This window comes from Pleuronectes platessa, chromosome 16 (genome assembly GCF_947347685.1).
Source record: "Pleuronectes platessa chromosome 16, fPlePla1.1, whole genome shotgun sequence".
In the NCBI taxonomy this organism is placed as follows: domain Eukaryota; kingdom Metazoa; phylum Chordata; class Actinopteri; order Pleuronectiformes; family Pleuronectidae; genus Pleuronectes; species Pleuronectes platessa.
The window spans coordinates 5781043-5808558 of record NC_070641.1 but is presented as its reverse complement, the minus strand read 5'-3'; the positions used below and the strand labels follow the sequence as shown (position 1 = coordinate 5808558).

Genomic DNA, 27516 nt, shown 5'->3' with positions numbered 1-27516 from the left:
ACTGAGACGACACGTGCGGAGATTAGCAACAGATTTAATTCCACTTCAATGGCTCACAAAAAGCAGAAAGTCCTGCACAGCACAGCAGCCGTTGTACAAATCACCTTAATTAAAATATTGTTTTGTGTTTCTGTGAGGTTGAAATCACACAACTTAATCCCTAGAATAAATATATGAAACAGTTGGTTTACAGATATGATGTCATATTCAGTTTCCAAACTAAATATTCTTTAAACCCTTTGAGGAGGTTAGTTAATAGCATAGTCAGCTCTAACTTGTGCTTCATGTGTTTCTATTAGATTTGAGACACAAAAATCAGCATCTGATATTTCAATTTGTTTTCAATCAAATGAGATGCCTCTCTCTGTGACTTGAATGTAATGAGAAATAGACAAGCGACTCTGGTTATTGTATGGAATTTGAACTACAATGAATAATAAAGTGATATAAATAAATTAAATTCACATAAATTATGTTATGCTATTGTGCAAATATTGAAAAATTCACGGTGACAAACTAATTTTTTATGTGGGAATCAGACTTTCTTGATTCAGTTTCATTTTTACAAACCTAATTTAAGGTAAGGAACTGGAATCTGCAGCATTCATACATTTCCCTTTGTGCTAATTAGAAAATGTATTATCTTCTTAAAAGATTAACTATTTATTACTGATTGGTGTAAGAACAGATGCTGGCATTTCCTGAAACAGAGAAGTAAAGGACAAACTCCTGGGACCTGTTAACAAGTCTTTGTCTTTTCAGAAGTGAACTGTTGAATTTAAATACACGACACTGTCCTGTCACCATTCACCCATTGGTTGCACTAATCAGGTTCAGGTTTGACTTTAATCTTTATACAGTTAGTGTACATAATATAATGTTTGTGTAGATTTTTTTTAAAGTTTTTAATTTTGAGTATAGGAGATAAAGATTCAGGCCAGATATAATGAAGATAATTGAATGGAGCTACACAGAGAATGAGAAAAAGTCTGCTTCTTCATTGGTTTGAAGCTTCATCATTTACGAAGCCTGTGATACTTCAACACAAATCAATTTGGAGCATTTCAGCTCTAAAACAAGAATGAACCATTGCTTTGCAGCTTGAAACACCAGAGAACACTGAGCTGAGAAGAACGTGAACAAATGAAGAAATCAAAGTCTAACCTCTGTTTTAGACTTTGGATCAATTGAACAAATTTGGAACAGTTTTAACAGTAGTAACAGCACACCCTGAAACCTAAAACTTGCTGCTGTCTTTTGCCTGGTAACAGCTGCTGAGGCTCATGGGTACTTAAATTAATCCTTAATTTCTCAGAAAAGATTGTAGTAGTTTAAATCAACGACATGAGAGGAAATGTGCATTTTTAGAAAAGAAAAGATCAGGATTCCAAACTAAAAACAAATATTGTTAAGTTACTACTGAAAACATTTTATAAAATAAGATCATTTAAATGTTAAGATTCTTCTTTATATTCTTGTTCCTGCATCTGTTAATTATTTTCTTGGAAATTTCAGAAATTAGAGAAAAATGTCGGCACACAAAGGGAGTGGGATCAATGTCACTGCATGAAGATTCTCAGTTAATGATCACATATGATGTCAAAGCGCATAAAATCCTGTTATTTGAGAATCTGGAGCAAATAGCGTTTGCTTTTCAAATTATTGAAACGATCAAATTATTGCCGATTTAAAAAAACATAAAACTTAAAAAATAATTTAATAGCGAATGTATGATCAGAATGTCACGTTGGCATTCATATTTTGTATATATTTTTAAATCCAAAATATCCAGGAGCGTCATGTGTTTTTGTGTTATATAACTTTTTTTTTTTTTTTAATTTAGGTGTAAAAATATTCCTGAAACATGTGGTTAACATTTAACACCGAGCGAAATCAAATCAGAGGGGGTCCCTTTACTCATCGGGGGTGTAGACCTCCCCACGTTCGTCCAGAGGGGAGTTGAAGGCAGGGGGAGACGGGGACCGGGGCTCGTCCTCCTGTAGTTCCATTGAGTTCTCTCTGATGACGCTCCTCCGGCTGATGCTCCCTCCCAACCCAAAGCTCCTGATGCTGCCGCCACCGCTGCTGCTCCGAGGGCTGGAGCTGGCAAACATTGCCTCCCCGCCACTGCCACCACGCCTGGGAATGGCAAACACATCAGGAGGAAGAGACACAGGAGGAAGACGAGGGTCAGGTGAAGCACAGAGGAGGAGCAGAGAGCAGCAAGAACTCGAGGGATTAGCGTGGTGAAAATTAAATAAATCAAAAGGCTGTTAAGGAAGAAGTTTGGAGGACAGTTTGCAGATCAGTGGTTCCTGAGGACAGATGTGAAACAGGAGCAGCCAGACATGAGGAAGAGAAGGAAATTTATATCACAAACATTTAAGACTTTGACAAAGAATCAAGGCTGAATGGGATTTTCATCGTTTACAAGGTTGAAATTTGAAGATCTAAAAATGTCATAATAATGCTCAAAATAAAAAAATCTGCCCCCCTGCCTTCAGAATAAAACCCCTGTTTTAGAGTTTTATACCATGTTGCTGAACGATCAGTCGGGTGTTACATGGACAAAGTAAAGAAATGTGTGTTCATTGTAATTTAAAAATTCACTTATTTTTGTTAACAGGCGACATGGCTGATCTTAAAAGTGGAGCAAAGCATTTCTGTTATCCTCCATGTAAGTAAATGGTACATTGACCAAACTAAATAGCTGAAGTTCACGTAAAACTTTTGTCAAAGATGGTTTGGGCCCTTTTCAGAAGTTCTTATCACACTGTAGTAGTTTGTTCACGTGTTCAATGATCTGTTTGGTTTCAATTAGTTATTTGATTGTATAAAGATGTGAAATTTCATGATTGACAGCTGAGACTGAGTTGTGATTGGTTAAGCATGTGTATGGGCTTGACTACGCCACCCAGGCTCCATATGTTGCTTTCTTCTGTGGATCATTGGAGGAAGTGGAGACGTGTCTTTATTCACAGCTGGTCTATTATTATGAACTTTTTCTTTCATGATTCCGTTTGGAGGTGGAAAATATTCAGGAAGATTCAAGATTACTTGAAAAACGAGCATCAAACTAGCTGAACAAAAATTTATAGAAATTTCATTAAAATCTTTTACCTTTGTAATTTGAGCGACAGGTGCAAGCTACTTCGGGCAGCCAATTGGAGCTGCTCTGCTCCAATCAGGTGCCTCATTCTCCACATCCTCTATAATACACACCCTCCCAATTTGGCAGTCTATTGAAACTCCCTTTGCTTTCTAATATTGCTGCTGTTTGATTCAGAAACTCCACCACCCCAGTATCCACCTGTAGGCCACGACATATGGTGATATCTGTGGGGGGGTTGATGAAGTTGAAGTTATCTGACTTAAATTAAAAAAAAACTATAAAGTACAATCCTCTCAAAAAGAGTGGAAATGTCCTCAGTACCAGATTAATTGACCATCTTTACAAATTGGACACATTTTTTTGAATATCCGACAGAAGGATGTGAAAATAATCCTTTTATATGATTCATAAATTGTTAAAGCTCTGTTCGCTCCACCCTCTCAGTCCTCCTCCGTTGTTACCTCAGTCTGCTCTTGAGTGACGACACCTCTCTGTTCATGGCGTCATTGGCCTCGGTAGCCTCGTCCAGCTCCCTCTGCAGTTTCCTGCGAGCTGCCACCACACGCTGAGCCTCCTCCTCCGCCTCCTCCAGCTGATGCTTCAGCTGCTTCAGCCGCACATTGCCCTTCTCCATCTGCACAGAGTGGACACACGGACCGGCTGTGACATTTACACACTGAACACGTTTGTCATCAGCTGGTAACAGGTTACTTCTGTAATCAGATTACAGCCATGTTACCTGGTCCTTGTACTGCTGCGCCTGCTTCCTCTCATCCTCCATCTGGATTGTGAAATCCTTCAGCTTCTTCTCTTTCTGACGCAGATTCTTGGCGTTGGCCTGGCGCTCTCTACAAAAACATCATCATGCAGGTGTTTCCTTCAGCAGAAGTCATGCTTAATGTTATCGAGTCTACGTCACAGATAAGCTTCACAGAAAATATACTGAATGATATCAAATAAAATTAAGTATCACAGAAAAAACCACTTTACTCTCTCAAAATGTAACTCTAGAAACTAAATGAAACATTCAAAGTAAATTTGTTTGCCTTGTAACTTACACTCCAATCTATGATTGTGCTTCGCCAGACCTATCGGCTACATTGCCACCAAGATTTCTGGTGTATCTCTTTCATATGGGCTCCGTCCTCATCTATATCTAACATCGAGCATATATAACCCTGTAATTGTACAAACTTTTCGTTAAAAGATTTGTAGATTGACAAACTAGCCACAGAATGAATCTGTTTGTATGACCTTTCATAAGTCTAAGAGTTGTTATTACCCAACTTTATTTTGCCAGTGAGTTGGAATTAAATCTTTGGAAGCAAACCACTTCTCCCACCATGCACCTTTACCTGCTCTCCATCTCCAGCTGCTCCTCGACCTCTCTCAGCTTGGCCTCCAGAGCGGCGATGGAGGATTTGAGTTTGGAGCGGCCCTGGCCCTCGGTCTCCTGCAGTTTGGCTTTCAGCTCTCTGTTCTGTCTCTCCAGCTGCTGCCTGGAAGCCTCCCTGCTCTGAGCGGAGGATCTCTCAGCCGCCAGCTCAGCGCCCAGCTGCTCCACCTGGACAGCGACAGTCAGGACGTACACAGAAACTTAGAGTCCAGACTCCAGCTCCACTTACACACACTTACAGTCCGATCTCTGCCCTCCCTGAACTTACCAGCTGCTGGTTCTTCCTCAGCCTCTCGTTGAGGCTCTCCATGTTGGCCTGCTCCTCGTCCAGCTCCTCCTCCAGCTGACTGATCTTCATATCCAGACGACGCTTCTCGTCGGACAGCATATTCCTGAACAAGAGGAAGCGAGAGAAATAGGATGTAGTAAAAGAAGGATGGAAATTAAATGTGAGAAGTCAATACGTTATTTAGGTACATTTTTTAGACCTTTCCTCTCACAAGAATTTATATTTCTGAAGGAAAAATAACTATTGCAAAACTGGTAATCTTGATTCAATGGTAAAACTAGTAAAAGTTAAAAAATTATTCAATTAAATGCTGTCTACATACAGTTTTCAGTTGATGTTCATGAGGACTCCTCTTCATTTTGTCGACCACTGACTTTACTTCTAGCAGTACTACCTGGCTGAATTGTTGTCTTGACCCACTCTGGTCCAAGAGGATGCATCTTAGGAACTAACAGTCCAGAAATTCACTGTGGCCAATTATTTAATCTTTCACCAAAAAAAAAATAGGAAGTGCCCTTTGTACAGCATCTGCAGTAAAAACACCTACTTTCCAGAGGAGTTATTGGCCAGTTCTTCATGAAGCTCGTCTCTTTCTGCCTCCATCTGCTTTCGAGCTCTCTCGGCTGCTGCCAACATCTGGACAGAGGAAGGAGGACTATGTTATTGGAGCAGAGTGTGAGAGAGAGTTGAGGCATCACTGTAGAAGCATCTGCATTTTCTTCCCTGCTCTCAAACCCATGAAAGCCATCAAGGCATTACAATCATTTTCCAAATTGTTTTTACACAAGGTTATGTTGACTTCTGTAATAAAGTATGTAATAAAAAATAAAAAAAGAACAAAAAAAGAACAGAAAGAATATCTAAAGTTTTTTAGGTCAAAGTAAATATGGGAATGTACCACTGTCCCTCTTACACTCCAACCTAAAGAAAACTTAATATTAATGTAACATAACTCCCTAACAAACCATTTATGTTTCTTATGTAGTGATACACTTAAACCTCTGGTCAAAATTTATATTGCAATAATAAAAAAGATCGTCTGACCTTTAATGTTTTAAAGACAGAAACTTATTTTTACCTATGTTCAAAAATTAAAGAAGTAAATACCAAAAAAGAATCTGGGTAAAACCGAAAATAAAGTATTTATACTTGTAAATTCATGAATTTACAAATCGAAAAACACATTAACTTTGCTTTCTGGCTGGTCTCTAAGACATGAGAAAACATCTACTTACATTTATTATTCATACACAACATTCTCAATGATTTTTTAATGAAAGAAAAACTAAACATTCTGTTGACACACAATCACGACTGAAGCGAAACAACAAAGCGTTGTCTTTGACCTCACCTCGTGCAGCTGGATGATGTCGGCCTCCATGACCTTGGATCTCCGCTCAGACTCTCTGGCCGAAGTGATCACTTCCTTCTGGGCTGCACGAGAGTCCTCCAGCTCCCTCTGGAGATCCTTCATCTGCCCCTGTGAGGAGCACAGGAGGTGCACGCTGCTATTTAAATATCAATGACTCCCAGTGTGGGAGGCACGCTACCCTGTTTCAAGCTACATTTATTAATTTGTGAGCAAGCGGCTGGTTTAAGCTGCAAATATCAGTCCAGCTTTAGTTTCTTGAAAGTTTTGATTTCTTCTTCTTGATTTCAACTGGAACCGGCTGTTAAAGGCCCAAGAGCCAATTCAGGAATCAAAAGAATTCTCAGAGAGTGAGCAAAGAAGTTATCTTAAGTTGTCTGTAACATAAATATGTTTGTCAGGTCTCACATAGCATGACCGTGTCATACAAACCTATTTGATTCTGTTCAAGGCTGACAGAGCCAAACTAGGAAAACCAGTTGTGAGTATCGCTAAACCATTATGGCCTTTTGGGGGCAGATGCCGACACGGATATTAGGAAGTAAAAATTTTGCAGAGATATATATATATTTTGAATGCTGTCGTTATCAAACCCTTATGACCAAATTAACATAACCAACTCATGCTATTTTACAATATAAAAATGTTCATACTATAGCAAATATATAGAATGTGACTTAAGGAAATAAACACAATTGTTATGTAAAATATAAACATAAATGCACATCTTTTCGTGCAATGTTTATTCTATAAATAAAAGTTTTCATATAAACTGATTTTATTGGCCACCCAAGAAATCGGTCTGACTCTATTGAGCAGCTTCATCATCATTTTGATCATCATCTTCGTCAAGGGAAGCAGTTCTAGAATTTGTCTTGGTAGCAAATGGTTCCTCACAGCTGAACACAAAGAGGTTAAAAAAAAAACAAGTTCTCAAAAAAACTGACCTGGATCTTGCGGAGTTGCTTCACTGCCTCGTCACGCCCCCTGTTGGTGGCCTCCAACTGGTCCTCCATGTCCTTGACTTCCCCCTCAAGCTTCTTCTTCCCGGCTGATGCCTGACCTCGCTGCTTTCTCTCCTCCTCCAGCTCCGCCTCCAGCTCACGCACCTGATGGAGAGAGAAGGTAGGAGGACATAATTTTGGACTCCGTGAAACTGATGCAAGACTGATCGACAGATGTGGGAACAGTTAGAGAAGAAGTCGTCTTGAGGATTTGAGGAAACAAATGTTACACTTCAGCAGGAGGCTCCACCTGTTTGAGGAGCTGCTTCCTCTTCTCCTCGCCCATGTCATCTCTGGCCTGTACCTCCCTCTCGTGCTGAGCTCTGAGGGCCTGAGTGTTGACCTCCAGACGCAGCTTGGCGTCCTCGGCCACCTGCAGCTCGTCCTCAAGTTCCTCCATTTGTGTCCTCATCTCATCCACGATGGCCTCCAGGCCACGCTTTGCCTTCTCCAGATCGTGGACCTGACGTCAATGGAAAGAAGATCAGACCAGGAATTATTTCAACCTTAGTTAATCCTTGAAAAATTCATTCACATTTCAGACCACATGTCTTACACTCTTTCCCACGTCATCCTTGGAGCTGATGAGGTCCTCCATCTCAGCTCGGAGCGCCTTCATGATCTTCTCCGCCTCCTCTAGAACATCTTGGTTCTCCTCCAGAGCTCTGGCCAGAGCTAACACCCGTGTCTCCTTCTCCCTCGCCTCCGCCTCAGCACGATCCCGCTCTTCTGCAAACTTACAGGACACGGCTCGCTCCTCTGCCAGCATCTGTCCAACATGAGGACAGCGGAGATTTCAAATATAAGTTTGACTGAATGGATTCAACAAATAATTCTGTCCACATAGACAAGGAAGGACAAACCTGTGACTTTGTTCTTAACCCTTTCTATGAATGAGTAAAGGCTGCTGCAGCTCTTGACGCTCTTGGACAAACTACGCACTCAGGAGGCACGACAAGCTGCTGACTGTCAAGTATTTTGACGTATCCGCAAAATCAGCTAGCAATTTACACGTAAGCAGAGATATATTTATATTCTTCCAGTTTCACATTTGTCTCATGTTAGAGACTAAATCAACCCGCCCACTCACTCACTGTGAATTTACCACATAAGCTACTATTGGGGCTATCAAGGAAAGTTTCAGAAGGTTTCAGCAACTTACTATCACATACAGCCCCTCGATAACATCTCAGGAAAAGATAAGAAAAGCTAATGTAAGAATTCACACACACACAAAAACAAACGGAGAGAAAGAGAAATCTTCCAGACCTGATCAAACTTCTTCTGCTTCTTCTCCAGGTTGGAGACAAGCTGCCGCTGGCTGTCCAGGTCCATGAGGACGTCCTCAAGCTCCTGCTGCATTCGGCCTCGGCTCTTGTCCAGCTTGTCGTAGGCCGAGGCCTTCTCCTCATAGTCATTGTTTGTCGCTTCCAGCTCCCGCTGCAGACGCTTCTTCCCCTCCTCCAGCAGCTCCACCGCCCCCGACATCTCGTCCAGCTTCTTCTTATAGTCAGACAGCTGCCAGAAGGTGAAAAAGGAGTTTGTCAAACTTCTACAGGGTGTCACTAATGTCTCAGTGAAGGTACACACAGATTTATTTATTAACCTCTGAATGTCAGATGACACCGTCCTTCCCCCACTCATGTCTGAAGTTACTGACCTGCATGTTGAGGCTGGAGACCTGCCTCTCCACGGCCCTTTTGCCCTCTGTCTCCTCCTCTAACTGCTCTATCAAACTGTTCCTGTCGTCCTCCATCTGACGGAGACGTCCGGACAGATTCAGCTTCTGACGAGTCTCCTCTGACAGCAGCTCCTGCAGCACATCAGAGGGGTATTATCGACAGTAACATCAGTCAGGATTGTCCACGACTCTAAGGGAGAGTTTCACGTTCGTCGGAGGCTGAACCTCTGACTTTTAGCAAGGCGCCATTATGAGGTTGATATTTGTGGTTAAGAGTAAAATATTGAAACAACCACCATGATATCTCCAAAGCCGTTTTCAGACATGACCTCAGGAGCATGCCCCCAGAATTGGAAAAGTCAATAGGTTATCTGGTTGAGCGGCCACCACATGTATAGAGGCTTAAGTACCGTCGTCCTTAATGTATGACACTGTAGGATTTTTGTGCCAGGTGATTTTTTAACCACTAGGACAACGATTATATGGCCACGGCCAAAGAACAATCATCTCTCAGGGTGGGACCCTGTTGACCTGCCAATTTACTGTTAGATGGGTATTCCCCTGACTCTAGGTGGCCAAAACTTACGAAGTGAAATCTGGACTCAATTCAGGAAGAAGGGAAAGTAAGATTATACATAGGAACTGTTTAAACTGAACTCCATCTTGAGTAAGTCGCACCTGTGCGTCCTGGAGCTGAGAGGACAGACTGGAGACGTCTTTACTCAGCTTGATGCTCTTTCCCTCGGCCTCGTTCAACAGACCCGTCACACCGTCCAGCTCCAGCTAACACAGAGGAACGATATTCACAGAAATTCATGGTCTTTAACTAGAATCTTTCAGCTTGCTTTTCACAATAAAAGCCTATCCTGATATTAAAGAAGGATCAATGTGATAACCTCTTTCTAAGAAGATTATCTATTTTTTTTGTGTGTGTTGCTTTATTCTTTAAATCTTAGTCATGTTTTTTTATTTCAATGCAGTAAGTCAAAATAGTAAATATAATAAGTATTATTCATTTTAGGACTCACGCTCATCTTGGAGACTCTCTCGCCCAGCTCAGTCCTCTGCCGATCGATCTCGTTGAAGCGTGAATGCAGTTCGTTCAGCTGACCCTCCACCTTCTTCTTCTTGTGCTCCACGTCTTGTTTGGCGCTGGCAAGGGATCGCAGGTCGGCGCTCATATCCACTGACTCCTTCTCCAGGGCCTGCTTAGCTTTCTCCAGACCGGCCCTCACCTGAAAAGAGGAATGTGTATGTGTGCGTGTGTGTTTAAGACAGTTGGTCTTTATTGTTAGAACCTTTCTGCTTAAGAAATAGTCCCTGTTGGTGCTGAAACATTTAGTTAATTAACTGGTCAAATGACAGAAATTTGAGAGATGAATCATTTAAGTATATTAACCAAATGAAACAACGGCTAACTTCATTAAAATTACAGATTTCCCTATGTTTGAAAATGATTTTCATATAATGTGAGTAGTTCATGTCATATTATATTGTTGTTGTTGTTGTTATAATTATTGTAACGTGAGATGTACCCTCTTGGCCTGCTCCAGCTGCTCATTGAGCTCCTCCACAGCCTGATTTTGTTTTTGTCTCAGATCCTGGATTTGAGTCTCGTGGCTCCGTCCCTCCTCCTCCATGGCTTTCTTTAACATAGCAACCTCTTGCTCGCGCTTCGCCCTGCCCACCAGAAACAAACATACATCAGATACCCACAACCCATCCAACAACATGGCCTACAGATTTTAATTGGCAGCTCGTGCCTTTATGCAGATGACACTGTTTTGACTTCACAGAGCCTTCTCAGAAAAAAGATGGTGTCATTCACAGTCGGCTTTTAATAGTGTTCAATACAAACTAAATTATTTGAGACCGTAGCTCCTGCTGAGCAGCGGTGGTATCCAGGCTGTCCTCCAGCTCGGTGCGCAGCGCGTTCAGCTCCTCCCCGAGGTCTCGTCGAGCTGCCTCGGTCTTCGCCCTGGCTGACCTCTCGGCCTCCAAGTCCTCCTGCAGCTCAGAGAGCAAAGCCTCCAACTCCCGAATCCGCTTGACCGCTGCCCCATGATGATTGATCTCCTCCTCCAAGCTGTGAGCAAAGAGAGAAAAAAACTGAGTCACCAGGAGATGGCATATCTCTGGCAAACCCCAAATAGCATTACTTCACATAATTGTAAAGTTTAGGTCGTGAAAATATTCCAAATGGTTGCCCAGTTCTGCTCCAGAAACAAAATGTTACAGATAAACGGGGGGCCATACTGTAATCACTATATCCCTCTCCATTAATTGTCTGGAGGATATAGTCCCTCTTACTGGGCCTGTGTGGCCTGGAGCTCCTCTTCCTTGGCGGCCAGCTGGGCCCGGAGCTCAGCTAGCTGAGCCTGCAGGTCGGCGTACTGCTCCTGGAGGTCGGCCAACTCTGCATCCACTTTCCTCTTGGCCTTCTCGATGTCCTGACGACCCTTCTCCTCTTTCTTCATACGCACTGGACACAACGAAAAAAACAATTTGCTGAACAAACCTTATCCAAAACTTAAAATTGTGTTATAGGTATTAGATCCAGGTCACTAAAATATGAAATAAATTATTCTACTTTACTTCAACTGACTGGAGGCCAATAAATACACAAGTTAATAATCTGCTGACTGACCCTCAAGGTCAGAGATCATGGACTCGTGTTTGGTCTTGAGTTTGGTCAGGTTCTTGGACTTCTCCTCCTCCTCAACCAGGTTAGAGTTCGTGTCAGCCATCCTCTCCTCGAGAAGCTTCCGCTCCTGCAAACAGACAGATTGAGAAAATGAGAGCAAAGTACATCATCAGACATCTGCCCCCCAAAAAATCCTCCGTACCTTCTGTAGTTTGATATTCTGGTCCTCCATCAGCAGGATGTCCTCCTCCATTTTCTTGACTTTTCCCTCAATGGCCAATTTCTCCAGTTGCAGGTTCTGCCGAAAATCTTCTTCTTTTGCAATGTGTTCCTCCATGAGCTGCATAAAATAACGTCACGGTGAAGTGCTGTAATGTAAATGTAGAACATTTTATAGTGATATCAATAATAGTGATGATGTCGTCCACCTGTAGCTGCTGTTCCATCTCCTTCTTCTCCTGCTGATGAGCACTGTTGCGCTCCTCCTCCTCCTCCAGTCGAGCCTCCATCTCATGCAGCACCTCCTCCAGCTCCTGTTTCTTGGCCTCCAGTCTCACCCTCATCTCCTCAGCCTCAGTGTACAGCTCCGTCTCTGCATGTAGCTTTAGCTCCAGCTGGGTTCTCTCCTCGATAATCTAAAGCAACGTCATGGACGGAGACGTCAGTCAAGTCGGCAGGTATATAAAATATATATCCGTAATGTATAGAGGAGAAAAAAAACCTGTGTTTGTCTTACCTGGGTGTGTTTCTGGGAGATGTCCTTCAGTTCGGCCTCGGTCTTTGCTGCCACTTCTTTTGCCGTCTTTAGTTCCTCGTCTTTCTGACCCATTTCCTCTTCTTGTCTGGTCACCTGCAGCAGGGGCTTCACCTGATCCATGGACACACACATCCACAACTCAGGCTTGATTTCATTAGTTTATACAATACAAAGACTTTCAGAGTCTTAATAATTACTCAACCAACCCAGAAATATTCTGTCAAAATAGATGGATGAGAAATAAGAGTGTAAAGAATTTTGGTAGTCATGATGGTAACTCAATACAAAGGGTTTGTTTCTGGACAGTGACAATTTCATCCCACGGTCAGCTCATATTAGCCTAAACTCCGTTTTACAGCTAATGATAGTTTTGTTTTATTTACAACAAAATCGCAAGCTAGTATTTATGACATAACAGCTACAGGACATTATCATGTGATGCTAATGTTTTTGCCCATGGATGCTGCAGCACCTGCAAACCTAGCGTCCACCCTCTTAGCAGCAACTTAAAATAAACCCAGACAGAATGATCTATTGGTGACACGTCTTCTGATATAAATGTTTTTTTGTTAAGTTAATTGAAATGAAGACACTGTTTTGAGCCTAAACAACTTGGCCGACTATAGTGATCATATTTAAATACTTACATTTATTAGTGGCTAATTAGAATGATCTTTGCTGCATCCATGGTCTAATCATATGTGCATAGGAGCATAAATCCTGTACATGTGTACATGTACTCATGTACACATGTACACGTGTACATGAGTACATGCAAATAAACATACACCAACAATGTTGTGTGTGTTTGTGTGTGTACATGAATGTGCGTGTGTGTGTAACCTTGGTGAAAAGCCTCCACCACTGCCAGTTCTTGAGTTTAACGTAACAGGCACAGTTTCTCTGGATGACCTTCATGGCGCTCAGCTGCTGCTGACGTTTACTGAAAGCCCTGAAAATACACAAATATACATGAATCAGATTTAGGCTTCCCTGTGTGTAGTGAGCAACATTTAATTCAAGAGGCAACAGTACATTGTGTGTAATCAATTTTTAAACCTAGTGATATTGGTTGAACAGTTTCTCTTACTTTCGGGCCAGGAAGCCTCTTGCTTGTGCCTGGAAGGCGATGATGACTACGGTGAGTTTGATGTCTCTCTCCTCCTCCAACTGAGCCAGAACTCCAGTCCTGAAGAACATCTTACTCTGACCGATACGAAACAGGTTAGGATCCAGATCCAGGTGCTCTACCTGAAGGGGGAAAGTGTGAAGTTGAGTGGAGTTTGCTTAAAAAAGGGAAACCATGGAAAGCCCTGCATCTTACATATACATTTTTATAATCCAGTTTGACACAATGGTAAAGTCAAACTTAAAAAGAGATTTGGAAAAGTTAATGGTTCCTGTGGACATCCTCTCAACATCAGACCTACAGTCTGATGCAGCAGCTCATTTCCAAAAACAAAATAAGGGTTGTGTTAACAGCACTAATCTGTTAACACAGATCCATCCAGCTCACCATCAGACAACAGGCCTGTTTCCCATCCATGAAGCCTTTAGGGATGGCATTGGCAGCCAGAATCTCATACCTACAAACAAGAAAACAACAAACATTAAACCAAACAAGCCCTAACACTATTTGGAACTGCCTAAAACCTATATTCTCTCGATTGCCCAGTAGAGGGCGATTCTGGTTTTAGAAGAAGATAGTATAAAGTTTCTCATTCTCAAGTTTCAAGTCTGCGATGCAGAATGATGATCATTCTGTATACTATGGTCCCATTTACAGTCAAATAGACGATAAAGCATTGTATGCACTAGGTTCTGGACACTGTGCGATATCATCACAGTTAGTACCACCCAGTGGGTGCAGATTGTAGGTGTAGGTGGGGGTGCAGTGTCCTTGACTTCTCAGTCAATCTCCGCCCCCCGCTTCTCCAAATATGTTTACTTAATGTTTTGAAAAACACAAGATGGCACTGGACAAAATGACAAACTCAAGGCTTCAAAATGGCAGCTCAGAAACAAATGTGTGACATCACAATGGGGCGGCAGACCTGTTATCAATTACCCACCTGAGTGATCCGGTCACATGTGGATCAGTGTTTCCCATCCATTGATTTGTTTGTATTATTATTAACATGGATATTTTGGTATCAGAGAGTTCCTTACCTCTGTCTGAACTCCTGGAACACGATGCGGTTGGGGAATCCCTGTCTGCAGATTCGAATTCCCTCCAGCACCCCGTTACACCTAAGCTGCTCCAGCACCAGATTAGCGTCCATCTTCCCAGCCTGCGTGACACCAGCAAACCCACAAGCACTGAATATACTGTAGTCACTTTTCGTAGATTGTAGCTTAGCTTAATAAAAAACAATCTACCCTCTTGTCATGGTTGGGGATGATGCAGCGGACAAAGTTGGGCTGTGTGTTGTGCAGCGTGGTCATCAGTTTGCCCAGCGACTCTTTGTACAGCTGACCCACTGTGCGGAACATGCCCTTCTTGGATTTAGTAGGAGCCGAACTCTCGGACATCTTGGTCATGGTCTCCAGACCCACCACTCGATCAGCTAACAGGGGCAGCATAAACGATATATATCCCATGTTAAAGATCTGCAGTGAAACATCTTGTTAAATCAAGTACGGACATGATGTCCCTTCATGGACAACCTACCGTCTTTCCACAGATCCTGGATGAAGTTGCTAGAGGAGTTTTTGAGCAGAGCCGTCACATTGTCATTCAGAGGATCCATGTTCTTTGTCAGCCAGTCAGCTGCGTTATAGTCAACCTGGAAATGTAAATAAATTTGTAAATCTGTTGTAAATAAACAGAACGAAAAGGTCCATTTGTTGGGGACTATTCTCAGCGGTGGATTAATCATCATTTGCTATATGCGACTGAATCCAAAATAGCTGTAATGATTTTTGTCTCCTTCCTGAAGTGGTCAGTGATCCATACCTTTCCAGCATAGTGCAGAATAGCGAACATCATTTTATCTTTGTGTTGTTTGGGTTTGGAGAACTTGACGTGATCGCTATGGGTATTCAGCAGCTTGTCCACAAAGCTAACATCAGTGGCTTTGGGGAACCAGCACTCCTCGTCCAGCAGGGCCAGGATACCTGGAGGGTTGTTCTGTAGGACACAAAACGGAACGATCCTGAGAACATCTACGATCAAATTATAGACTGTAAATAAGATAAGATACATTTATTTATCCCACACACATGCACAGTCACACGACATGCAGATGAGGGAAATTTGTCCCCTGCTTTTGACCCATCTGGTGAACATTGCAGGACACACAGAACAGTGGGCAGCCATGCACGGCGCCCGGGGAGCAGATGTTGGGGGAGTAAGGTGCCTTGCTCAGGGGCACTTAGACAGTGGGGGTAGGGAGAGTGCTCTTTAGACTTTGGAACAGATCCAGGTGCTGTCCATCCAGGTATGTTGTATTGTCACTGCGAGGAGTCGAACCAGAGACCTTCCAGTCTGATGTCCGTAACTTTCTGCCCATAGTCCAATTTTTCTGCCACTAGTCCAACGTCACTGCCACTAGTCCACCATAAAGATAGGCGACATGACATTTCGTCAAAAGTGAAGGCTAAGCCTCTCGATCGCTCCCAAGTTAGTATAGCTAACTTTGGAGCATATAGCAGTATAGCAGTATAGCTCATAAACCGCTAAAATTTGTTCTAGAGAGAGTTTTTGACTTTGCCCAGTGACTCTTGTACATCTTTGAAGAGGATTATATAAAAAGAATATATATATAAAAGACTTGATATTATTTTGAAAGCTGGATTTACAGTACGATGTGATACATTAGGATATGATGTGATCAAATCCAATGTGTTACATTAAGATATAATATATTGAGATACAAAATGTAACGACACGGTACAATATGATACAACTGCTCATGTGGCAGCTCATGCTGACCGGCCTCTCGATGAGCTCGATGCAGGGCTGCAGGTCCAGGCCGAAGTCGATGAAACTCCACTGTATTCCCTCCCTCTTGTACTCCTCCTGCTCCAGGACGAACATGGTGTGGTTGAAGAGCTGCTGCAGACGCTCGTTGGTGTAGTTGATGCAGAGCTGTTCGAAGGAGTTGTCCTGAGGATAGGCGTCAAATTGATGGATTAGACAAGTTGCATATAAATACAATAAAACTAAGACTCAAATATTGGAATGATCTGTGTTAAGTGATCAGTCACCTCGAAAATCTCAAAACCAGCAATGTCCAGGATCCCAAGGAAGGAGGACGACTGTCTCTTACTCTTGTTCAGGGTCTTGTTGACCCTCGCCAGGATCCAGCGGAACAGACGCTCATACATGGCTTTAGCCAGAGCCTCCACTGCAAAATCAGCCTAAAGGGGGGGCAGAGGGGACAGGAAGACACAGGTGCAGGATGGAGAGTGAAGGTGACGGTAGAAAACCTTTTTGATTCCTTTAATTGCTCTGTGTTGCTGGAAAACAATGCCACAGAAGGGTTCAACATCACACCGAGAAACAATTCTTGAGGTTCAGAGGGGTAGTTTGTGAACTTTCTCTCTGAGTCCTACAGAGAGACATCCTGAGAAGTCTGACTTTCCTCCATTTCATATTCTCCAAGATCCTTAATTCACTGCGTATAGTTAATGAGGTTTGCCTTTTACCTGCTGCTTGGTCTGAGCCTTCTGCACCACCTCCCTGCCCACTTTGATCCGGGGGGTGAGGATGGCACGGGTGAAGTCGGTCACATTTATGCCCTGCAGATGACACACCTTCTGGGCAGCTGGGGTTGATGTGATGAGATGATAAACGAGACAGTGGAGGTGAGACTTGTTCACAACTTAATTTACGGAGCTGGTTTTGGTACTTTGAAAAGGATTTACCTGTGTTGTCAGGCATTGTTGCCTGCTCGCTGTTCCTCTCCTTCTCAAGCTTGACGTTGCCCAGCTGCAGCACAGTGGACACCACCTTCATCATCCCTGCAGAGCGGAGTCGAGGAGGGTGAGAGTAAATGTCCCTGTCCCAATTCCTCTCCCTTGTGCCCTACCCCTAAGAAGTGCCCTTTGCTGCAAGTGTCTCCCTCGAAACAGAGCCACAAGGGAGAGGGCTAGATAATCGTCCCTGATGAATTGGGACACCACTCGCTACGTCATCATCACAACATTATAATAGTGACACATCTGACAACTGCAGGACAGACAGGACGGATAGATCTGTTGATCACTACACAGCGATCTACCCCTTAATTTGTAGGGGGGTTCTAAATACACTACGGTTGAAGGGATGTTTGAAGGGCTAGATGGCCACTACCCCTTTAAGGCCACGCGAAAAACAAAGGGGTGGGTCAAGTGGTCGGGCAAAGGGGTTAAAGGGGACAAGGCAAAAATATTCAGCAATCTTGTGGATGACGTTTTTGATGAGTTTTTGCCTCATGCATGTTAAACGGTATCAGCTCACAAATGTTTACCTAAGCAGATATTTATGATTTTCAACAATAAGAACAAATAAAAGGAAATAGATAGATACATGCAAACTTAGCATGATAGGTTGAAATAAACAGTGTCGGTACCGATTCTCTCCTCCTCTGTGAAGCCCATGATCTCCATGGCCTCCAGAGTCTCAATGAACATCTCGTCGTCCTCCTGACCAGGGATCTCCACGTGACCCGCCCTCAAGAAACGATAGCTGCTGAAGTCCTCCAGCAGCAACTCCTCTACACACACACACACACACACACACAAACACACCCACAGTCAAAGCTTTGATAAACGTAATGAAACATGTGCATCTTGTTTGTTCTATTAAGAACACAAAAGATGATTATCAGTTTTTGTGTCCAGTAAAAAACGTTAATGAGTTTATGTTCTTTCTTGCTCATATTTAAGTTTCACTAATGATGCCTACACTTCTCATCATTGCATCCGAAAAGCTGGGTGACAGATGTGATATAGTGTAGTGGCCAGCAAGTGCCAATCACCCAGGAAGGAAATGCTGACAAAATGTGTTTGGTTGTTGTGTTTTCAGATTTGTTGTTGTAAACACTTAAGGAAATCTGTAAGCTTGATTATTGTGTCTGGTTCAAGGTTGAACTGGTGTTCTGGCCCATACCAGACTCTGGACCATACCAGACTTTGGATGGACCATACCCAGTTTAAGGACGGACTTTCACTACAACTTGGAAGATGCGCTTCTATGCAACGATCATCCAGAACCTTCTATGAAACCCCCAACAACTGAACCCTTTTGTAATAATTAAATCCATGATCACAAACCTTTCAGAATATTTTTGTACCTGTTTAACTATACATTTCGGTACTTTAATGCCTTTTATACTCAACGTAACTGTAAGTGTAAGCCGGCCCTCAATGATTCTACCTTAAAGGTTCAGTGTGGAGGATTTAGTGATATCTAGGGGTGAAGTCGAACGTTGCAACCAACTGATGAACCCTCCCCTCACTTCTCTCATTCCTTGTGTGTAGGAGAATCTTGATAGCCTTTAGGAAACATAAAAACTTTAAAGCCCCTTTGAGGAAACATTGCTCGGTTTGTTCACTCTGGTCTACTGTATAAGCATGGAGTGCAACATGGTGAACTATGTGGGAGAGGGGCTGCTCCTGATCCAGATATAAAGGTTAATTTAAAACATAATTCTACATAAGTGTTTTTTATTGAGATCCTTTAAATAATAGCTTTATAAGCTGCTCACCCCTCGTCGCGTCTTTGGCTCCAGCCACCATGTAGTAGAAGATGTGAAACGCTCTCTCTGTGCCGCCCTGACGGATACAGCGAGACTTCTCCAGGAGGTCTGAGCAAAGATGGTTAGGTAGTTAACCAGCGAATATTTCAATCAATAATGTCACTTGAAGTATAATACTTTTGAACTTAAATCAAAGTTTAATCCAAGAAAAAGGATACAGGTGTCGATGTTTGCGCCAACAATATAACCAGTCACATCAAAGTTGAGTTTAATAAACTTTCCCTGTGGACAGATGCAACAACAAGGGCTACAGATCAGTAACAGCCGGAAGGAAGCTACAAGCCAGAATGTCTGTGTTCGAGTGTCGACTTATGCGGCTGATTAAAATGCTTACGAATCGCGAGGAGTTGTCATTCTTTATAGTTTTGGCATTTCCAAACGCCTCGAGGATCGGATTAGCCTGCAGCAGCTGTTTCTCGAGCTCCCCCTACAGGCCACAGCGAGATTACACATACATCCCTTCATTCGTACTGACCAAAACATGTCATGTGAAAGTCTGGGCAGAATCTTGCTGACCTATCATGTGTCTGTTTGACAATTTCTACTCACGAAAGCTAGGGATCCCGACTGCTGCTGCTGCGGTTGCTGCTGCGGTTGCTGCAGGAAGAACCAGAAACACAAACTGGTGAGAAACCCAGTGAATCGTGAATTTTTTTTTTTTTTTAAACCGTCTACATGACCCTGCAACATTAAAAATGAAGCTGAACACCAGGGTCAGAGGTCAAGCCTTAACAAATTAAAACAATTAATAAACAGTTTATTAATTCCTAGTTCATTACTTGACTTGAACAGCTTTTACTTTTTAAATTGTGATTATAAATGATTTGTAGATGAAGCCAATATGAATATTCACAACCAAACAGGCTTCTCCATACATATTATATTATACAACATAATATATCAATAACTCGTGAATTTTCGGGAAGCTTAAGAGGCTTTGACTCACAGGGTTTGCATCCTTTTTGACTTTGTGAGAGGAGGCAATAACAGCCAGGTACTGGATAACCTTCTTGGTGTTTTCTGTCTTTCCTGCTCCAGACTCCCCTCTGGGTGACACAGTGGGCAAGGAGAAAAGGAAAAGGGCAGAGAAGAGATTGAGCTTGAAATGGACAAAAAATTACTTGGATTGTTTTTGTTTAATGCGGAGCTGATGTGACAATATTTTAGTTTTAAGTCCGATTGTTTTTTTATTTCCAATGCACCAACCACACCAAGAACTTTTCTGTATGTGTAAATACTTGGCAATTAAAAGAATTCTGATTCTGAATCTGATTCTGATCATGTGCAATAGACAATAGCTGTGTCCATTCCCATTTCAGTGGCTGCATCCTTCCGATAACTCCATCTTTTAAGATTACACCTGTAGACTGAGCAGACTTGGAAGGCCTTATAAAAATGAGATAGTCTGGTTTATGGAGGATTCCCTCTTTGCGTCACCAGCTTGTCTCGCTGTTAGCTACTTTGAACAGCAGAGCTCACTTCGTTCAGCCACCTATCAAGCACAAAGAATCCTTGGGCAGGAAGGAGCGTTTCAAATCGGGTCAAGTCAAGCCACTGTGCTGTGATACAATCAGGCTTTAGATGCAGCCTCAGAAGGAGCCAGGACTATCTCCTTACATTTTAATATTTGGGGATCTGAACTTAGTTTTTTATTGTGTCAGGTTTGGCCTCTTCTGGGGATAAAATGTAAATGATTAACACTTCTGGTTCATATTTGTTTGAACCATGTTGATGTTATGGTCAGGGCCAGTATTAACAGGCTCCTGTGTGTGTGTACATGAATGTGCGGCGCGATGGAAAAAGGTTAATAGAGTTTAATATTTGGACTCACGTGCAGAGAATAGACTGATCCTCACGGTCTGTGGAGAGAGAGAGAGAGAGCGAGAGAGAGAGAGAGAGAGAGAGAGAGAGAGAGGGAGGGAGGGGAGGTTAAAAGAGAGTGGGGGGGGGGCTGAGATAATGTGAAACGTTGACTGAGCTGAACTTGTTACTCGGAGCCAGAGACGACTACATGAACCTCGGACACGGGAGCAGAGCGGCTCCCTCTTGAGATCTCGTTCGAAGGGAGATTAGCCTCCATTGGCTCACATCATCTAAAAATAGCAGGTGGATGCAGCACTCCGTCGCTGTGATCTCGCCTCACTGCTCCATGTATGGCCATTCTGCAGCTGAATGGAAAGTGCGTAGCCAGGCTGAGGTCACCAGTGGACGCATCTGGAGGCCAGACGGCACGCTCGGAGGCTTCCGCCATCACTTCGCTCTCATTTGGTCAAAAATGTGTGTTAGCAGTTTCATACGGATTTATACTGGCGAAAAGCAGTATAAGCAGTTTTGAGGGTGTATGATGCTGTTAGGTGACTGTTTCTCCCTCTCCCTCTTACTTTCTAATTTACTTTACATAAAAATCGATCAAATGAAATGAACAAGAATAAAAAAGTGATTAAGAAACTCAGATTAAAAGATGAGAGGAGGTCGTCGTACAGGCTAAGAGTCCAGAATTAAACAAAAGGTGATTTTCTTCACGATTAGGATCACCGGATGGTTTATCATCACTGTTGATTTGTCATTTTGTATTTATAGATTTGGTGGGATTTTTGTATATTTGAACTAGTTTTGTATTTGTAGACTCTGGCCTTGTTTGTTTATATCAGTTGGTTTTTTGACTTATTAGTGCAGTGCCTGTTCTAAACCTGCCTGTTCGCTTGTCCTGTGTTAATGCTCCAGAGCTACAGAAGGATTCCTTGTCATAGTGAATCCTCCTTCAACAGTTCTTCAATATAATATTATTTTTTTTTCCCGTTTGACTGTTGGATATTGTCTGCAGAGCTTTTTTGATAACAGTCTATGGTGAAGAGTGAGGTTAGAAAACTGTTTATTTAGTTTTTCTTAACATTTAACGTATCAAATGTCCAAATTGCATCAACTAACAGAGATTTGTGGAATGAGTAGATAATTGTCTAAGTTGAGTTCATTATTTGTTAGTTCCTGTTTTACTCTGAAGAGTCTTTCCTTGTGTGCCTCTCTCACGTCCTGTCTTTGTCTGTACCTGCTCTAATGTCTTACAGCTGAATTCAGTGATCCTGTCTCTCCCTCTCCGTGGTCCTCGCTCTCCTCTGTCAGTCGTAATTTTTGTAATTAAATTCACACCTCTCTCTCCCGAAACTACAACTTTTCTTCTGGCTTTTAATTTATATTTATTTGTTTGTTATTTATTTACACATTTTACAAATGATTTATTTTTCTATTTTTGTTTGAAATGTTCTACTTTTTTTCCCTCCTGCCTCTGAGTTTCTGTCTTTTATTTCTTGTATAAAAAGTGCCATGAAAATGTAATCTGATTGATTGATTAACCTGATCTTTCATTTAAGTAAACACACACATAAAACTAGTATATTTTATTCAGTCGGATGAAGACGGCTCATCTCGTCTGTTCTTTCTGTTCTGTTTTTATTATTTATTATAATGAAAGAATATACTCTTCATTACTACAAGAGCTGTTGTGCACATTGTTTTTCAACACTGTAACGACAACTAATCTCCTTGATCCGATGGAAGACAAGAAGCTGCATCATAATCTGCCACTCTTTCATATTATTTGGGTGAAATGACCCTTTAAATCACATTAATTCACTTTCCTTAAAGCACACACACATAGAGACACTCATTCTTAGACAGTTACCTTGCATCATGTTCCTGTAGGCATTGTCTGTGATGGAGTAGATGTGTGGCGGCACCTCGTGGCGCTTTTTGCCCTTGTACATCTCTATGATCTTTTCAGAGTAGATTGGCAGCATCTTGTAGGGATTCACCACTACACAGAACAGACCAGAGTACGTCTGTATGTGTATGTGTGTGTAGGGAGGGGGGGGCACAGGACAAGAGAGGAGACACGTCAACTTACGTTATGAAGGTGAAACACTTAAAAACACTGATGGGTCCTCTCTGCATCTTCACACATTCCCTGATCTCTCCTGGAATACCATCCTCTCAATTACATGATTTTCCAGGAATCCCTTGTTAGTATGTTTGTCAATGTAATATATAGTTTACCTAAACACTGTGAGCTTGAATACTATTTATTTCTGTGTTGTTTGAGCTGTCGCCTCCTGAATCCTTCTTTCAGGTGCAGCCTTGTCCCTCGGACCCTCAAAATACGCTGAGGGTTTGGCCTCACCTGTTTGGGCTGAGCCAGGTGAACCTGGGGCCGAGGGTCAATTCCCAAGACGGCAGATATTTTGGCTGGATTTTTGTAAAACAGGAGGCAGTGATCTATGGATCTGCTGATGAGGTCACACTCACAGATCAATAAACCTGCAGCCCGTTGTTCACATCAGTTTAAAAATGTAAATCCAGCAAGATCAAGTCTGGGGAATAAGGAAGGAGTGGACTGCGCTGAATAAAGTTTCGTAGAAAGACTCTTTTCTCTAAAACTGAAATGTTACAAGCTTGCATGAAATTTGAATTAAATTTAAGTTACAGCTTGATATATTTAAAATTCAGAAGTAGTTTACCAGGAATGTTTAAAAGGGACATCACAGTTATAGCTCATCTTCAGAGACCAGGCTCTGAGATTTTTTTGTTGCTATTCTGATGCCGTCGTCTGGTCATATAAGGAATGGAGGAACTAGATTTCTGAACTTCAAGTGATCTTCATGGCCCTAAGTATTAGATGCATAAGCTTGGATTGTAATTGTTTCACCCCACACCTTATTAGACTTCGTCTAAGGCAGAGTAGAAAAAAATTACCTGACCTCTCAGTCCATACAAACAGGCTCTTAGGGTTATTTAGGGGATGTGTGTTTGTGTGTGTGTGTGTGTGTGTGTGTGTGTGTGTGTGTGTGTGTATGTGTGTGGGTCTCACGTAGATCAGGCTAGAGAAGTATCTCTCTCGCAGGTTGTGGAGGACGGAAGCTTCGTTGAGGAAGGTGAGTGCAGCCATGTCCTCCACTTTACTGAACTTGGGCGGGTTCATCTTCTGGATGTCATCTTTGTTCACCGTCACTATCTGACTGTTGGGAAGCTCCACCAGTACCTTAATTATCACAACAACAAGAAACAGCTTTCTCAAAAAAATACTTTCTGTTGTTTTTAAAGAACTTCATTTAAACCTCAACTTTATGTGCTAATATTATATTACTCAAACACAGGTAAAAAAAGAACTGTAATCTACAGGAGTATATTTTTTATCCTGATTGAGTTTAATTAATCTAAACAAAACAACTACTGTATTAATATTATTTTTCTGACATTTTGTCGATACTTTACAATGAAAACAAACCACTTTTCGATTAAATCAAGGGCAGGATTGTTGCAAAATCACAGGCAAAGCAAGCAATTGCTGTGGCACTGAGCTGAGAGGGGGCTCCTGAAGACAACCAATTACGTTAGTCCACTTTTTATTACCAAATTTAACTGTTTAAAAATGACTTTTCACTCACTTTAATGGAAACAATGGTAAAATGGATGACAAAGCTGTAGAAAAACATAGTGTGCTCATTTAACCAGAAAACAGATGTTCCACGGCCACTGGCTGATTCTATGAGATTGTTGATCCTATCTTAAAAAAAACCCGATGACAGGTCACTGCCTCTTTCACCTCATCACATTTTATGCTCGAGGTTTCATCATTATGTTTCATTTTGTGCGCTGAAACACATGTTGATAGGTGGTGCCAGAGAGTGGCAGGTGAAGAGCAGAGACAATGTTTATCTCTCTAAAACAAAATACATGGTTCAAATCATTTCTGTAGTGTTAATACATATTTTGTTTATGTTTCTATATTACATTTTTTGGGATCAATATGTTTTATGTTTATATTTAAAGTGACATCATAGTGAGAAAAAGCACTAATATTTGGTCCCAAAGAAAGGAACAAGAATGTTCTCTGTTATGGGTGAGCCCATTAAAGGGTTAAAATACTTGTTTAAAAGTATTTGTAGTAAAAATTACGTCATTACCTCATCGCCCTTTTCCTCCTTGATGCTGGCAGGCTCGAAGCCCTCCCTCTCTGACGGCACCCACACCATCTTCTTGGCCATCCAGTCGGCTTGCGCCACACCGCTGTTGCGGAAATCATTATCGAGAAATAGGAACTTGTTGTCGTCAGGGGCCGGGTCAGCCATATTGGAAGTATCACTGTCAGGAGTTGGATGGATCTCTAGTTCGCAGGCAGTGGCAGACACAATCTCTGGTGGTTCAGGTGTGGTCGATCCGATGTCTTGATTGTCACTGGCGACTAGATCGGCCTCTGGTGCAGTGATGGGAGAACAGTTGACCTCTGACCTCTGTTTGACCTCTAGCCTGCTGACGCATAGAGCAGAAAATCGCACACTGAAAATAATAGTAATGTAATGGTGAGTCCTTGATCGCTGAAGCTACAAAAACATCCCTGTAATAGTTTCATCAACCCGGCCAGCAGGTTTATGAAACAAAATCTTATTTTGTAATTAAAGATGGACAACATAACAAATCTAAAGCCAAAGTGTCTTGATCACCCTCTGGTGGCCGGAAGCAATAAGTCATAACCCTGCTGCCTTCATGTTTGCGGATAGGTCATGGACCAAACTAAAAAGATCAAAGAACACCTTAAATACGATTTCTCAAAGAGGGCTTCTGTCATTTTAGGTAGTTCTTATCATAATTATGTTTGTCCAAGTCGTCAAGTTTCTGATAGGTTTGTTTTTAAATAATTCATTGGATGATATACAAACTGGGACCTTGATACCACGGCTCAATTCCTTGATTGCTACCACACAGAATCTGACTCCAAATAACTTCAACAATGCAAGTTTTCAGCGTTCGTATTCAGGATATTTTATATATTAATTTCAGGTTGGTGGGAGAAGTGCAGATGCATCGTTCATCTTTATTTGCAGTCTATGGTTTGGCCCATGTGGAAGAGCGGTGGAGTGGAAACACCACCCACACCTTTGTACAGGTCATATGAGGGGAAACTGAAGTCATAACCCAGCTCCTGTCCATCATTTTACTACTCACACACACACGATTTATTCTCCAATTTTTGTTTACCTTTTTACAACTATTTTCATCACACATTTTTTTCATAACAAAATGTATTATTAATCTCTCATTCTCCTTTGATGGGCAACATTGTGACATCTTAATTAAACAAGGTTATTTGACAGTCAGAATTCGTTTTGCAGGTGAGCTTTAAAGAGGTGATGTACAGGTGAACTCCAGGACCCTGTGATATTTCTGACCACAGCCACGGACTGAATCTCAAACTGTTTTTAAACATTTCATATTCCTACGTAATTTCAAATATTTGTGCACAAATTAGCAACGATAAGTAAAAAAAAAAAGTTAAAAAATAGACATACCTGTTATTGTAAGTGAAACCCCCACAACTGTCAGCACATTTTAAATCAACACACAAACAGCTTTGATTGTAAAAAAAAAAGCAGAATTATGCACAGGACGACATCATCTGTCACAATCTCTATAGGTTCCTGAGGTAACAGCCCATGTCCGAGCGATTCATCTCTCAGAGGACTCGGCAGTGATGAGGAAAAATGAGCATCAATTAAACAAATATATTATCTCACATTTTCTCTTCCTCTACCTGCTGCCTCTCCATCCTGACAAGGCGGACCATTTAAATGTGGTTTAAGTGATAGCGACACTTTCCCTCAGTTTGCATTGAGGTACTTACTCACTTATCCTGGTCTTCTCATGTGGGTCACAGTGCTGCTTTGAGCTCCCATTGAAGAGCAGGCAATAAATGATGAAAAGCAGCACAAAGATAACCCCTGCAATCAAACAGCTGAACTGCCATGCTGGAATGCCCATGTTTGGCTAACCATTGGCTCCTGGTAGCTTGGTAGCCCTAGGAGGGATGCTAGGGACTTAGCAGGCATACTACCTTATAAGGTGCAGCTCAAGTGTCCAGCCAAGCTTACCGTTTACACCAAAATGGTGACATGTCACAAAGGTGCACCCATGCGTGGTCGCAAAACAGGCAGGTATGTGAGCAGAAGTAAATATGGAGTTTAACACCTCTCACTGAGACAAATTTCAATCTTAAATTTAATGAAAGTTGCTTAACAGACACTTCTATGATCAAAAATAATAACCAATCTGGAGCTACTGTTTTCAGCTTTTTTAGATTTTGGATCATGCATCAGACTAATAGTTTTGAACTCCACTCTGTTACATTCTCTTCAATTTGTCGCTCATTAATGGAACAATTTTAACACAGTATGTTGCTTTTAATATTCTTTGGTTTAAAGAGTGATAGGCAAGCTCCTTTTTTCCTCAAGATGAACAGTTTTTTTTTTCAGGTTTAAATGACATAATTAGACTTTATGACTGATCCAACCGTTAATTGAATCCAAATGTGAACTGCATTAAGACTTTTATTGAACTTTACTACATCAACAGTTTGAAGTCAAATAAAAAGCATACTCACTGTGCCTCAGTCCTCGATGCAGAGTGAAAGCTCAACTCCAGGGAAATGTGAGAATCATGTCAGGTAAAGGAAGTGATGATGAGGAGTATGGTG

General features: G+C 41.9%; 1 protein-coding gene across 1 annotated transcript; it reads right to left on the bottom strand.

The window, feature by feature from the left end:
• Nucleotides 1–20: 20 nt before the first annotated feature.
• Nucleotides 21–27516, bottom strand: LOC128458603 (myosin-11). Its single transcript, XM_053443499.1, has 43 exons — nt 27424–27516; nt 24953–25295; nt 23857–24027; nt 22675–22831; nt 20827–20854; nt 19942–20041; nt 19545–19592; nt 19330–19422; nt 19154–19217; nt 18945–19043; nt 17808–17951; nt 17122–17217; nt 16903–17021; nt 16462–16614; nt 16187–16360; nt 15209–15382; nt 14924–15038; nt 14632–14819; nt 14422–14543; nt 13769–13838; nt 13343–13503; nt 13096–13204; nt 12232–12363; nt 11924–12130; nt 11698–11835; nt 11499–11622; nt 11162–11333; nt 10725–10937; nt 10387–10531; nt 9880–10086; nt 9530–9634; nt 8831–8983; nt 8440–8688; nt 7727–7939; nt 7421–7633; nt 7114–7275; nt 6149–6277; nt 5345–5433; nt 4777–4900; nt 4468–4676; nt 3852–3960; nt 3574–3746; nt 21–2139 (listed from the first exon to the last, which is right to left on the bottom strand). Exons 2-43 carry the CDS (start codon nt 25115–25117, stop codon nt 1914–1916), a joined length of 6042 nt encoding a protein of 2013 aa, XP_053299474.1. The 5' UTR covers nt 25118–25295; nt 27424–27516; the 3' UTR covers nt 21–1913.

What these genes read in the sequence shown, in the direction of transcription:
- LOC128458603 (XM_053443499.1), bottom strand. Translation starts at nt 25,117, where the DNA reads ATGGCTGACCCGGCCCCTGACGACAACAAGTTCCTATTTCTCGATAAT. An exon ending in AGGAGGAAAAGGGCGATGAG is followed by an intron (nt 24,028 to 24,952) that starts GTAATGACGTAA and finishes GTGATAATTAAG; the next exon opens with GTACTGGTGGAGCTTCCCAA. An exon ending in TGGCGCAAACATCGACACCT is followed by an intron (nt 19,044 to 19,153) that starts GTATCCTTTTTC and finishes ATCTTTGCTCAG; the next exon opens with ACCTCCTGGAGAAGTCTCGC.